Here is a 15,438-nt window from a genome sequence, read left to right on the forward strand (position 1 = left end):
CCCTTTTAACTCTTAAATGTTTATTTTCTAAAAAAAAAAAATTGATTCTGATTTGCAGAACTTTTTATTCCAGGTGATGGGGAAAGTGATGCCACTTTCAGGAATCCAAGAGAAGTCCCCTTTCATAGTTATGATTTCAAGTTTTCTTACTGTGGCCAATGACCACGGTATAAGTTAAACTCTTTCTTGATACTGGGAGTTCCTGATGAAGAACACAGAAGGACTTTTTAATATTATTAAATAGTGTTAAGTGACCTGAAATATTGAACATTTGGCCCACCATATTCTTCTTGTTCAAAGTGCACAATTAACAGTAGGAAAATGTTTTTCAATCCATAATAGGTCTATGCTAGAGCTAGAATCTTAGGAAAATGCATTTTCTATAAGCATTTAGAGGAAAGAAACAGAGAGTAGTATTTCAAGATGAATCATAAAGAAAACAGCAACAGAAACACAAGATATTTTCATGGGTACCCAGAACAGAAACAATTATGAAAACAGTTTAATGGCAAAATAAAGTGCTAGCTAATGTGGATAACTGAACCTTGCTGAGATCCTATTTAAAGGGTCCTATCACAGATAACAGAGACAAAAATGAGCAAGATGTTTCAGGTGTTTATAGTGCAGTAGGAGAGTAAAGATGAAAGCAATGGGGCACCTGGGTGGCTCAGTGGTTGAGTGCCTGCCTTTGGCTCAAGGTGTGATCCCAGGATCCCAGGATGGAGTCCCACATCGGGCTCCCCGAAAGGAGCCTGCTTCCCCCTCTGTTTATGTCTCTGCTTCTCTTTGTGTGTCTCTAATGAATAAATAAATAAAATCTTAGACAAAAAAGACGAAAGTAGAAAGGACTAAGAACCCTGTGTAAGCATGCAGTGGAAGCCGAGAGTAGAGGTGCCGAGTCCAGATCAGGGCAAGAAGGAAAAGAATGAAAGAATACGAGGAAACAAGAGACAGGACAACTAAAGAGAGGAGAAAATGTGTTCAAAACAGGGAAGCAGTATAAGTAAAAGCTTGCCAGTAAGACAGAACTTGGTGATACTCAGGAATCTTCCTGCAATTCAACACACCATGAAGCATTTAGGGTCAGGGAATGGTACCAGTCACGCTGGACAGGAAACAAGACCAAAATGGCCTCATAGGCCATCCCAGAAGTTACATTTTATACCCAGTTTGCTAAAAAGTCCACCTTAACGAGAAGACCAACATGATAAATATATTTCAGAAAGATTATTTTGCAGCCACATAAGAATTGGAGGTTGAAGCTGATGACAGATTGTGAGCTAACAGATCTTTCAGATGGCAGCTACAGCCCAGGACCAAAATTTTAAGAGCAGTTATCATGGGAAGGGATATCCAACATAGGATAAAGAAATAATAAGGGGATAGAATAAACAAAACTTAGTGTTGAAGGATGATGGAGAGAGAATTTTAAGTTGAGTCTAAACTACTAGATTGTTAAGATTTATATTGTATCCCCAAATCTACAGACTAAAGAATTTTAAAGTGTATCATTTGAACCATGTATAAATGATGTCATAATCACTACTTCAAATTTTTAAAATAAGACAAGCATGCAATCTTTTTAAAGCAAGTAACTAGTTTGACCTTTATGAAAATGTCTGAATTAGCTATGTTCATCATCATAAAATGTACAGCAAATCTACTTGGTTCATGTTCAACATCTCAAAACACAGAAACGTGGATGCAAAAGAAAATAATTGTCTGGCACTTGGGAAAAGCCCTTTTAAAGGACTTAAAGTGTGAAACACTTGACTTCTAATAGCAAGTATACAGGATGAAACCTTAACCATAGCATAGAAGTCACATTTTCACAGATTCTCAAAATAGCAAAATATTATTCATTCATATCTCGGATTTTTTTCTTTTTTGGGATAGAAATAAGTAGATTTTGAATTTTGAGCACAATAATTTTTAAGTTTTCTTTGATAATGCAAAAAATGTTTCTAAATAACTGCTTCTAATTAAAATGAAATCTTAACTCAGATACTAGAAATTACTTTTTAAATTATTATTTAACTCTGTATGCCCCTGCCTCACTTGTGCTTTACCCCAACCCCATAACAGTATCTAACCCCTCCATCCAAACTCTATGTAAAGAAGCATAGTTCTCTTGGGGAATTTAAGGTTACAATTAAAACACTTAGATACAGATTGTTTTATTTTTTAAAAAGATTTTATTTATTTATTCATAGAGACACAAAGAGAGAGAGAGAGAGAGGGGCAGAGACACAGGCAGAGGGAGAAGCAGGCTCCATGCAGAGAGCCTGACGTGGAACTCGATCCAGGGTCTCCAGGATCACACCCTGGGCTGCAGGCGGCCCTAAACCACTGAGCCACCAGAGCTGCCCAGATACAGATTGTTTTAGATTAATAACTCCAACTCTATGATTCCAGTAATCAGTAGACACAGAAATGACAAAATGTGAATGTAGTGAAATATCTTAGGTGCCAGGTCTATCGTTCCCAGGGATATGTCACTTTTATAGCCCTTACAGGTACAATATACCTCATGGAGACACTTAAAAGTAACCTGGCTATTTTAGCCACACCAAGAAATCTGTTCACATCAAGTAATTATAAGGTAGGAACTTAAAAGCAAGAAGATATGAAAGGATATAAGATATTATGTATGCATCATGAACTTAATTTGGAATTCTTTGTGTTTCATAAAAAGTGGGAAGGCTGAAAAGAAAAAGGTGGAGGTGTAGAAAGTGAAAGAATTTCAACTTGGAAAAAGACATGACCTACAATTATGTTCACCTGCCTTATTTAGAAAAACATCTTGAAGCCATCCTTCAGTGTTAAAAGCAGAAGGTATTTGTTGACTACATTTTTTTAATCTTTCCATTAATTAGTTATGGTTCAGGACTTATTCATTAAACACTTAGCATTTTTGACACACTAAAGAATTAGTACCTACCAAGAGACTATTTAGAGGCAAAGATCCAAAACAATGAAACTGCACCTGTTCTTTGGATTCAGCAATTTTAATTAATTTTCAAATGACCTCCCTTCTCTACATTTCCACTGGCAAATGAATCAGTTTAAAAGAGTGCAAGGCCTGCTTATTTCTCCTATCAGGCCAACTGAGATAAATTCTCATTTTTCTGAGGTATGCTCTGATGTGAGATGTTATTTCTTTCCAACACTTACAAGGCAAAAAAAAATCATTAGATATGATGAAAAAGGACACATTTCAATGTTAAAAGCCACCATTCACAATGAAGATACAGCAGTTATGAATATCTCTGTACCGAATGACATACCAGCAACCACTATACAACACAGACTACAGGAGATGCAAGGAAACACAGATAAAACACATTAGTAATAAGACACATGAACACCCATACATCATGTTTTTCACAAATTGAAGATTTGTGGCAACACTGCATTGAGCAAATCTATCACCATGTTTTTTCCAACAGCATTTGTTCACTCTGTATCTCTGTATCACACTTTGGTCACTCTCCCAATACTTCAAACTTTTCATTATCAGTACATATTATAGCGACTTGTGATCAGTGATTATGATCCACTGAAAGTGCAGCTGATGGTTAGCAACTTTTTAGCAATAAAATATCTTTTAATGAAGGTATGTACTTTTTCCTTAGATATAATGCTATTGCACACTTAGTGAACTACAGTATAGTGTAAACATAACTGTCATATGCACTGGAAAACCAGAAAATTCATTTGGCTCACTTTATTGTAATATTTGCTTTATCGTGGTGGTCTGAAACCAAACCTGTAATACCTGACAAAGTTTATGTAGGCAGAAGACCCAATCAACTTACTCAATAAGGCAGAAAACCTGGAAATATATATCAAACTGCACACCCTGATAATTTTTGCAACTTTTCATGAAGTTTATAATTATTTCAACATTAAACTACAAAAAATGAGAAGAGGAAGAAGAAAAAACAGGAGGAGCAGGAAAGGAGTGGACAGTCACCAAAATGTAAGGAGTGACACTATTGAATTTCCCTCTTCCTTTCCCTTTCTTAAAACATTGTTAAAGCATGTTGAGTGTTAAACAACCCTCTCATTCTTCTTTTAATCATAAAAGAAAGTACTCTAATTTAAGAAATCTTAAAACATGCATCCTCAATGGAAACCACAAGACTAAGTCACAAAATGGAAATCACAGGACTAAGAAGTCCCCAAATAGAGCTGGAGTGAGGCTCTACAAGTCAAAAGGCTGGCTGTTAGGGAAAGACTTTTCTGGCAGGTGCCAGGCGGGGCTTCAGCTGCCTCCAAAGTGGACCTGCACATAGTGTGAACACAAGGGCAGTCTGTCTATGGCCTCACACTCCCTCCCCTGCAGAAGGTCACCACAAGTCCACACTCCTAATCCACAGTGTCCTCAGACTGCCTCTTCAAGAAACCCAGGTTGGCAGAAGGCTCTAGAGCAGAACAGAGTTCTCAAAGCTTGTCTCTGCATCTGTCATGTCATCACTGAACCAAACCACAGACTCTTGTAAGACAGTGTCTTTGCCTGTATCCACAGCACCCAGGCAGCCCGCCAGCTCCAGCAGCCTCTGCCACTGGCTGCACCTCCCTGCCTCACCCACTTACTTCCGCCCGGAGAGAGCACTCCTGGGTCCAAATTTTTTTTAAAACAAAAATTGTCTGACTGCCCTTTAGCTGAATTAATCGATGTTAGAGGTCCATGGAAAAAAAGGAAAGAAAAGTTGCCAGGGAAGAGAAAGGTGTGGATATAATATGACTCATTAAACCAAGAGATGAAAAGTCTCTGCATCCCAATTTTTTTGAAGAAGATAAACAAAAAACACACAAAGAAATAAAATGTGACAGATATATGATGAGGCTGGTCCAATATCCAGGGGCCCTGTGTTCACTTTTACTATGTCACTGTGCAAAACCAGCTATCGTTTTATTTTAAAATGAAAAGAAAATGCATTTTGTCTCACTTGAGCAAATGATTCCAGCTTAACAGACCCAACCCAGACGCACTGCACCTGGGGCTTTCTCCAGCCTTCTTTTTAGAAAATAAGTTACCAAGGTGAAGCTGTGATGAAGAAAATGGGGCAAAGCAAACAACAATGAGTACAGAGCTGAGGTAATTCATCACAAGGCAGATCTATTTTCCTGTATATCCAATGCCTTCCACCCACCATTGACATGAACATGCAGGAAAAGAAAATACACCTGTTTCGGGTTTGTGTTTTATCCTCTTCTTTAAGCAAACAAGAATGGTTGTTGTGTGTATATGCTTCATTTTACCACAAAGGATTGTTCTGGCAAAATGTACACTTTTTATGAAGGATTATATATAACTCCTTTATACTCCAGGAAACAAAGCGGAACAAGCACTAAGTAGCATTAAACACACCCACAGTGCTGACTCTAAAGTGCTGTATGAATTTCTCTTGCAAAAATTACAAATAAAAATAGTTCCTAAAAGAGATTTAACCTAAACTGTATTATTTCTCAACAGTTAAGGAGAGGTTTCTAAAACAATAGTGTTCAGTCAGTTGAAATCCTTAACCATTTTCTATAATTCTTACAAATTTTACTGAACCTATTTTCCCACGTAGGGTCACTGCTTGCTTCTTAATTCTCAATTCTCTTTTTTCAGGTAACTGCCTTTTGAAATCAGTTCTTCATTTTTGTGCTGGATTTTGCTTTTGCAGCTTCTCAAATACATAAGCCAATCTTTGACTTACAAGAATAAGTGGCATTGATGCTATGGTAGGTTGACCTCAGTAGCTAAAAAATCCAATAGTTTAAAAATTGAGCTCATTTTTCATGAGACATAAGCCATGAAAAATATAATGAAAATAGAGTTGACATCCTGCAATTCTAACTTCTTTTACTTGAGAGAAAAACAAGGGATGATTCTCTTCTGACCTCATTATTGCTTCCTTTTATATCTATGTGGACTTCATGAACCTGCTACAGAAACTTGAGCAGAAATGCTAAATGGCACTTTAGATATTTACCATTATATTTTAGATATATACCTATATATATATATATATATATATATATATATATATAGTCTCAAACATATAATTTCCTCAAAATTTTATTTACATACATGATCACTGCCTTTTTGTTGCTGTTGTTGTTGTTGTTAATATAACCATCTACCGGGTCTCTGAATTTTTGGATGAATTTTTTAGCCAAATAATTTTCTTGGTTCATGAATGAATAGAATCAGCTTTATAAGCCTAAATTTACTTGTATTGTGATTACTCCAATATAATGGATCAAACTCACTCCCTCATCACTTTTAGTTCATTCCTTAGGTGTACTGTGATAAATGAGGCAGAAATATTTAGAACAAGATGATCTGTACTCAAGTCTTAACTCATTTGCTAACTAGCTGGGCAAGTCACTAAACTTTTCTGGTCCTCATTTTGCTCATCTCTAAAGGAAAGTGTTCAGTTAGACAGGTTCCATGGTCCCTCTGAGACTAACAACCTAGGTTACTAACCTGAAAATACTTCCACAAGCCATTTTCACACTTATCAAAACCAGGAGGTACAGTCACCTTAGGCTACGATCAGCTCTAATCTAAAAGATATTGTCCTACTATTGCCAAAGTAAGTTTAATCAAACCCTTGTGCCGCCCATTAAGTTGTGACCAATACTAATGCTCTTTGCTGAAAGAGCATTACTAGTTTTCACTAAGATTCATCATCTCATTAGTGACCCAATTTCCAAAGTCACTAAGCAGAGGAAATTTCTCTTAAGAAACCCAAGAAGCAAGATCTCTAAAACTGTTACACATTTGCTACTACATTAGGAAAGTTCACAGTACCTAAAATAGCCACCACCTCATCATCCTGGATGACTTCCAAGGATCCTGACACCACAAAGCAGAGGGCATCCACACTTTCTCCAGCATGGTAAATGAGGTCCCCAGGAGCACAGTGAATAGTCTGGAACTCTACCGCCAAGGCCCGCAGACACCCGTCGCTGGCCAATCGAAAAGCAGGATGTTCATTAAAAACCTTCCGGTTTAGATGAACACAGATATCAGCTCTCATGTCCTTGGGACAGATGGAGAGAACCTGAGGAAAGTGAGAAATGAATAAGTGAGAAAAAAAGGAGAAAGGTATATTTCAGGGAAAAAAAAAAAGGCATCCAATAAATATTTATTGACTGTGACAAAGTCTGTAGCACATGGTACTAGATACTGGGAATGCAAAGTTAAAAGACATACTTCTGCCCTCAAGGACCTAATAACCCAGTGAGATGGGCTGATGAGCATATAGACTATTATAATACAGTACCACAAAGTAAAGCTTCTAGAGGGGTATGGATCTCCCCATAGAAAGAACAGACTCTTAAGGTGGTTGGGAAGGGTTTCAGAGAAAAACCTGATATAATTTCCTCAAAGAGCCAACTAAAACAGGGCATTCACATTCATTTTAGTCTAGTCTCTGTTTTAGAGTTTTTTCATACCTGAACCAAAATTCAGGATATTGTACCTAACTCCACACTAGAGGTGGGTTCATATTAATCAATTTCCAGAAAATACAATTAACAAAAGTACCCTTGTAACTTGACAGGCTGGCACTGGCTGATATAACTCTTGATGTGTGTCTTTTTTCACTCTGAAATATTTTCATTTTACAAATAAATTTTAAGTCCAGGGAGTGAAAAGGGTATTCACTAGCCTTCTGTAGGGCTTAGACAACTGGAAGTAGCACAACTGGCAAGGTGGGACAATTACTGCATGGCAGCCCTTGCTCATCCTGGTCTTTGACTCCTGAAGACTGCTGAGGGAAACAAGAGAATTCAAGCTCTAGGCATCCTTCAGAAGAGGGTATAAATAGCAGAAACATGCATAGGTAGCTCTCTAAGAGTCAGAGAGCTCTTATTGCCTGTAGATTTTAGACAGGGCAGCTAAAGACCCTGATTAAAATGGACATTATCATCACATTTCATCAGAGCATCATCAAGCAAGATGTGATTACCAGAAGTCAGTACCACCCACTTTAAAGATGCATGTACAAACTCACTTAGAATTCTCTCCCAAACCCCTTGTTAAACTATTCCTTATCAGAAATGTTTTTCTTTGATAGGCTTTCAACCCATCAAACTGAAGTCTAAACTTATCTTTCTCCACTAACTTATACTGAATAAAGTTTTAATATGAAACAGTTTTCCTTCCTGTATTACATGCATTGTAACCTTTAAAAAATGCCCTAAGGTTTGAAATATCCTGAGTATTCCTTTCATTTGGGGCTCACTATCATTGAAAAGTTGGCTGCTTCCCTGTGTAGAAGATGAGTCCCTCATAAATGTGAAGACCATTAATTAAAGTCACTTTCAGTATCCCTTTCCTTAATCTTTCCTAATACTGCCCATATTGTTTTGTAACACTTAAGCAATTCTGTGGGGTTTTTATACTCCTTTGAATTCCCATAGGGAGTAGGGATCAACTCATCTATCCCTAGATCATCTAGAAAAATCTCATGTTTGAGGAAAAAATGCCTAACAGAGTTTTAGAAGCATTAGTACTTTCCTTCTATATCAGTTGTTTTCCATAATAATATAATGTTTTCTTTATTATATTGACCTTTAATGACTTCTGACAACATTAGTCATCCCATAGATCCTTATTGAGTTCTATGATGGGGCACACCACTGCATTACCCTTGGAACTAGAAGGGTAAATAAGACACTATCTTTGCCTTGAAGGAGCTAAACATAAAGTAGGGGGAGGTAGACATGTACAACAACAATTAAAATACGATGAGAAAAGTGCTAGCATAGGGCATGGCCAGGGTGACATGGGAGCCCATGCAGTCTAGGAATCATTACTTATGGCATAGAAGTGCATAAAAGATCAAGCTCAAGAAGACAAGGCTGGGTGAAAATCTATCACTACCTGTTTAGCCTAAATTATTTCATCTCTCTAAACCTCATCTGTGAAATGGGATGATAGTCCTTATTTCATAGGCCCATTGCAGGAATTACATGAAAGGGTTTTGCCCAGTTTAGCCTTGCACATGGCTGAGACTAAAGAAATGTTGGCTTTTATCATCCCTACTGAACACGAATATTTTACATTATTGCATTAGCTCTCTGCAATAGTTCTCTGCAATTTGCTTTTCTTCCGTTTTCTACCCCAGTCTGAATTCTGTACCTTGACTGTTTGATGAGATTTCAGGCAAAATTAATAAAATATTTCAGAATGAACCTGAAGATATTTTAAGCACTAGCTAGTGTGAATATTTTCCTCTAGTTGAAGATGAAACTAGTGCTAGAAAAGCCAAAAAGTAAAAATAATTTTAAAATACATACACATGCATAAACATTACACTGAATAGCTTTATGGGAAATGGATCATTCTGTTTCTATTCCATTTACCTTACAGGATTTTTAATGTTTTAGATTCATTTTGGTAACAGTCATTTTATGTCCTAATTATTTCTTTCAGGATTTCATGCTGCAAATGAAATCTTCCAATGTTAGCAATATTCTCTGTTCAGTGGCATGTTGAAAAAGGATTTTTATTTCATTTTAAGTACATCTTTCCTTTTTCATTTCACTTCACTTATGACACTGAGTCATTTATTATTTTTATTGATGGTGTGTACTTAAGTCCTAGATGTCATAAGGTGACAGGTTAAAACTAAGTTGAAATAGACCCAAGTCATATCCGGTGGCAAGCTCTCTCCCTATCCATGCTGTTTTATTTTTTTGTAAATGAAAGCACTAATAAGTGTCTTAGGCAAGGCAAAATTTAGTTTTAAGTGATAAAATTGTCATTCAAGACGACTCTAATACCTGCCCCATTAGTCCCAATTTCAACATACTCTGCCTTGAATGTCATATCCAGTCTCTTGTGGGTAGGTTCCCTAATGGGTATCTTAGAGTTACAAACAAATGAAATTACATTTTGGTACAAAGCATTCATATTAAAAGTGATTATTTATCCCCTTTTCATGTCAGGATGGTTATAAATTAGATTCTTAATTAAGACAATGAATAAGTTTTCTCTTTGGAAGAGCTATAGCTCTATATAAGGAATCATTTTTAAAATTCTGCAACCAACCCTGAAAAAAGTAAAGAATGTCATGATCTGAAAAATAAAACTTTTTAAAATTTATTTATTTATGATACCAAGGGCCCACTCAGTCACTCATTTAACTCATAGCTAGTGAAAGTTAGTTATGCACTAATTATATGCTGGCTACTATGCAGGCCCTCCAGATCCAAGAGCAAAATCTCTCATAGTACCAGCCTCCATGGAGCTTCCAGTCAGGAACAGCTTGAAAAATCACTGTTCTTAGTCCAGTGCCCCATTTTCCAGATAAGGCAAATATACTGTATAAAGATTATGTGGTAACATCTCGATAAGTTAATAGCAAAACCCAAAACTCATGCATTCCATTTCTTAAGCCATGCTTATATGCACTAAAGCTCAACCAGGAATATAATGTAACATCTAGCACTTTTTAATGTTTTCTGGTTCTTTGCATATGACAGAAATATAAATGCTGATTTCTGAAAATCACTTAAGGTCCTACTAATCAAAATATAGTTTACTTATTAGGAAATCACTGGTGTGACCACTTCCACCATACCAAAGAACAGCCTAGATTTCTTTGCAGGTTTGTATCCATTTCTAAACACTTCTAATTTTAGCTGCATATTTCAGTGTGTTGGTAAAGACATAAGGATGCATTGACAAATTATTTATCTCATTACTATTTGTTAAAAAAGAAGTCATCTCATTTGAAATATAAGTTTTAGTGCATATGGGCAAAGGACCTGAACTAGATATTAGCATGGAGTAAACACATTTGATAAATATCACTTTCCCCATCACTGTTATCCATTATAATATTAGTAATGTTGCAAGAGCTTAGAAAAGCAAGCCTAAATACTTTAATTAGAAACCAAAGAGTTAAGTCAAGATTCTCTAAGGAAATAGTTGACTAGAGAAATCCCAAAGAAGGCTTTATCCTCTCTGTTATCAACTCTTTGAATATATTTAAAAATGCATCTTAACAATCACTATATAAAATGTAAGATATTTACATATGTATATACCATTTTCATAAAACCTGAATCTCCAAACCTCTATTTCTGTTTACCCCACATCACATTATAATCATTTCCCATGCCATGAAATACTGATTTAAAAATATAATTTGAATCATTGCTTAATACTCCATCAAATAATCATGACACAACTTAACAACCGCATTCTAACTGGATATCTGGATTTGTAGTTTTCCCTTTCATAAATCAAGGTATAACAAATACACCGTGCCTCTGTCAGATTGCCTGAGGACAGATTCTTTTAGAAGAAAAATAGCGGACAAAATATAAAAACCATTTTCAAGGATCTTGCCAAATCGTTTCCCGGAAAAGTGTATCAAAAAAAAAAAAAAAAAAAGAAATTACCCTCTAACCCAGTAGTGTATGAGAATCACCTTCTCCTCAAAATATTAATTTGCATTTGAAAAAAATGGCAATTTTACCTGAAACAAAAATAGAATGTTACATGGCTTGTATGGAATTGTACATGGGACTACAATGAGACATAGGCTGAGGGCTTGAAGGTTAGTGGAGGTAGTTTCCTACCACTCACTACTCCCTGGTTCAGTGACAAGAGACTGCTCACTTTTAATCAATCTATATCAAATTTCTAATATGAAAATGAAGATAATAGTGATAATTCTATTATAAGTGTCTGAAAGTACTGAATAAAACTAGGCTCCCCTTTGATGTCTCTCACTGCTCTAAAATAAATTATTTTGTTGATTATCTACAGAATCTTATGCCAGGAGTCATATAGTATCAGTTATTTTATTTTATTATTTTATTTTTTTTAGTGTCAGTTATTTTAAATAATAATTGATAAGTGAAGATGACCCCCTTGTTCTCTTTCTTAGGAAAAAGGAATAAATGCATTAATGACATTTTGATAGGCAATGAAGTTACCACTGACATTCAAAGTCCCTGTTTCCTTTGATGAAATTAAGTTATGCACTGCTAATTAATCTCCCCTCACCGATCCAACTGAATTGGTATTAAATTAGTGAAAATCAGTGGAGAGAGTAAGCCAAGTGACATTTGCACATAAAACATTTTTACAATCCTTCTTGGGAATGAGGAGCTCAAAGACTGCCAACAAATGAAGTAAAGTTCTCTACAGGAATTCGGTTCTCATTCATTTTATGGGAAGAAAAGAAAGTTCACCTTTTTTTTTTTTTAAGTATAACCAGGCAATCATGCAGACTAAGGGAGAGCAGTTATCTAGCGGTTAGTCTGCCAACTTCTGGGGTATCCAAACCCCCAAAGAATTAACTCAAGAACAATGTAATGAAATAAAACCAAAGCAAATTAACTTCCATTATTTAAAAGTAAAAGGTCATATTTAGTAACAGAAGACTGGTATAACCAGCAAGAGATTATAGTTTAAAATTCATAGGATTCCCTTTAGAGATAAATTTTCTAAAAATAGACTACATATACAAAAGTGAGACTTAAGATTTTTGTTTAAAAAAATGTAGTGAACCAATTCTACCAAATTGTTCATGGTTTTGGTTCTGCAGTAAAGTGGGTAATAAAAAGAAACAAATAGCAGTTTTTATCATCTTTTAACTAGTTAAAGGTGCTGATGTTCTGGGCCACTAACTTTCCAAAGTTAGAGCTCTGATGAAATTTAGAGATTCTATTGTTCTCTATTATTAATCTCATGTCTGTACTTCTTTATGTGCATATGTTTTACTAAATAAGAATATTTTTGCAGAGGACCTGAGTAAACATTTGTCCAAAGAGGATGTACAGATGGCCAACAGACACATGAAAGGATGGTCACATCACTAATTACCAAGAAAATGCAAATAAAAATCCTAATGAGTTATCACCTCACACTTGTTAGAATGGTTAGTATCAAGAAGACAAGAAACAGCAAGTATTGTCAAGGATGTAGAGAAATAGGAACCCATGTACACTGTTGGTGGGAATGTAAATTAGTAGAACCACTGTAGAAAAGAGTATGGAGGTTCCTCAAAAAGTTAAAAATAAAAATAGCATATGATCCAATAATTCCACAATTGGGTATTATCCAGGGAAAATAAAAACACTAATTTAAAAAGATATATGCACCCCTATGTTTACTAAAGTATTATTTACAATAGCCAAGATATGGAAACAAACTAAGTGCCCATTAACTGATGAATGAATAAGGAAAATATGGTGTATACACACACACACACACACACACACACACACACGAATATTACAGAGCCACAAAAAAAGGATGATATTGTGCTATTTGTGACAACATGGATGGACTTAGAGGGTATTATATTAAAATAAGTCAGACTGAGAGAAAAATCATAGGACTCCACTTATAAATGGAATCAAAAAATAAAAAGTAGAGTTAAAATTATAGATATAGAAAACAAACTGATGGTGCTCAGAGGGAATAGAAATAGGGATTTGGGCAAAATGGGTGAAAGGAGTGGGGGAGATACATGCCTCCAGTACAGAGTACAGGATGAGTAAATCACAGGAACAATCTGGCAATGATCATTTTAAAGTCACCTCTGACAAATGATGTTCTGGCTTCTTTAAAAGAATGTCCTTTTCACATAAATACAGGTACTTCCATTACCTGACTGTACTGACAAAAGTTGAATATATATATATATATATATATATATACATACACACACACACACACACATATATATATACGAACATGTTTACATATGAATATATATATATATATATATATATATATATATATATACACCCTGAGACCCAACAATTGTACTTCTAGGTTTATGCATAACAGAAATGTGTATACACACACACACACACACACACACACGTACTCTTTTGTGTCAGGTTCATTTTCAACCAACATTATGTTTTTGAAATTCATCTATGTTCAACAAATCTATGTGTGTATGTGTGTGTGGGGGGGTGTATATGTGTGTGTGTGTGTGTGTGTGTGTATCTCAAAACACATGAACAAGAGCATTTGTGGGAGCACTATTCATAACAGGTCTAAGCTGAAAATTACACAAAGATCCATAAACATTAGAATAGATACCTACATTGTGGTATAGTCACACAACAGACTGTTATCAACAAGAATGAAAAAAAGAAACATACACATAGCACAGATGAATTTCAACAACATAGTGCTGGTTCAAGAAGAGCCTGACCCAAAAGAGTATATTCCACATAATTTCATTTATATAAAGTTCAACAACTGACAAAAAAAAATTTAAGGATTTTATTTATTTATTCATGATAGACACAGAAAGAGAGAGAGAGAGGCAGAGACACAGGCAGAGGGAGAAACAGGCTCCATGCCGGGAGCCCGACGCGGGACTCGATCCCAGGACTCCAGAATTGCGCCCTGGGACAAAGGCAGGTGCTAAACTGCCGAGCCACCCAGGGATCCCCCAACTGGAAAAATTAATTTATAGTTCTGGAAGTCAAGATATGGGTTACTCTGGAGGGACAAAGTTGGCTAATGCCTGGATAAAATATGGGTGGGAGCTTCTGGTAATGGGGTTTTGGGGTGCTGGCTACACACATGTGTTCTTTTTGTGAAAACTTATTAAGCTGTTCATTTATAATATAATTTTCCCACATACCAGTATTATACTTTAATTTTAAAAGTTACTTTAAAAATCACACACACACACAAAATACTATGTGAAGAGATGGTTATGTGAATTCGTTTGATTGGAGTAATCATTTCACTATGTATATGGAAAAAAATCATGTTGTACACTTTGTACAATTTTTCTTTTTAAAAAGGTACTTTTAAACAGATAGTTATTGCTTAAAGAAAATGAAAGAAACGGAAATCAGAGCTGCCAAATCAATTATTTCTAGAATGATTGTAATTATGAAAGTTTCTGTCTCAACCTAGTCTTCTTCCAGTAGAGAGAGAAAACTAAAATTCCTAAAGATGTGCATCATCATTCTTTCAAATTATTTATGCAATTTAATATATCTACCCATATTTGTGTGTGTGTGTGTGTGTGTGTGTGTGTGTACAACGGGAGAAAGTAAAGATAGTTCAAAGAAGTCAGAGTAGTAAATGAAGCCAAAAGATACATGCGTCGGCCATCTACATGGTATCTAATTCTACAAAGAATTTGAGATCTGATTATTTGATTGTATAAAAGAATATATATACAGGCCAATACACATATACATCTATATATGTGTGTGTATACAGATAGATTAAATCAAGTATATAAAAAATAATTGCTAGAAAATTATGTTGTCTTGAAAAGATTAGGAAATTATTAAGTGGAAGAAAAACTAAAGGAAATAAAACAAAATATCAATATACAAACAATTGGGAACACACCGAAATGTTTTTTCACAACTCTAACACTCATATACAGGTTACAGATATGGTGCATATATACACCTATCAGCATG

The 15,438-nt window shown here is 35.4% G+C and overlaps 1 protein-coding gene and 1 long non-coding RNA gene across 3 annotated transcripts in view; one reads left to right on the forward strand and one right to left on the reverse strand.

The window, feature by feature from the left end:
* Positions 1-5,968, forward strand: part of LOC111097069 — a 64,964-nt gene extending 58,996 nt beyond the window's left edge. For both annotated transcript variants that reach the window (XR_005363370.1, XR_005363371.1), the window contains exons 5-6: positions 2,696-2,835; positions 5,624-5,968. This is a non-coding gene — a long non-coding RNA (uncharacterized LOC111097069). The remainder of the gene's footprint in view (positions 1-2,695; positions 2,836-5,623) is intronic.
* Positions 1-15,438, reverse strand: part of KCNH5 (potassium voltage-gated channel subfamily H member 5) — a 273,633-nt gene that overhangs the window by 63,388 nt on the left and 194,807 nt on the right. Inside the window, exon 9 of the mRNA XM_038544896.1 lies at positions 6,812-7,064. Within this exon, the coding sequence (XP_038400824.1) occupies positions 6,812-7,064 (253 nt within the window). The remainder of the gene's footprint in view (positions 1-6,811; positions 7,065-15,438) is intronic.

The sequence above is a fragment of the Canis lupus genome, chromosome 8 (genome assembly GCF_011100685.1).
Source record: "Canis lupus familiaris isolate Mischka breed German Shepherd chromosome 8, alternate assembly UU_Cfam_GSD_1.0, whole genome shotgun sequence".
NCBI classification, from domain to species: Eukaryota; Metazoa; Chordata; class Mammalia; order Carnivora; family Canidae; genus Canis; species Canis lupus.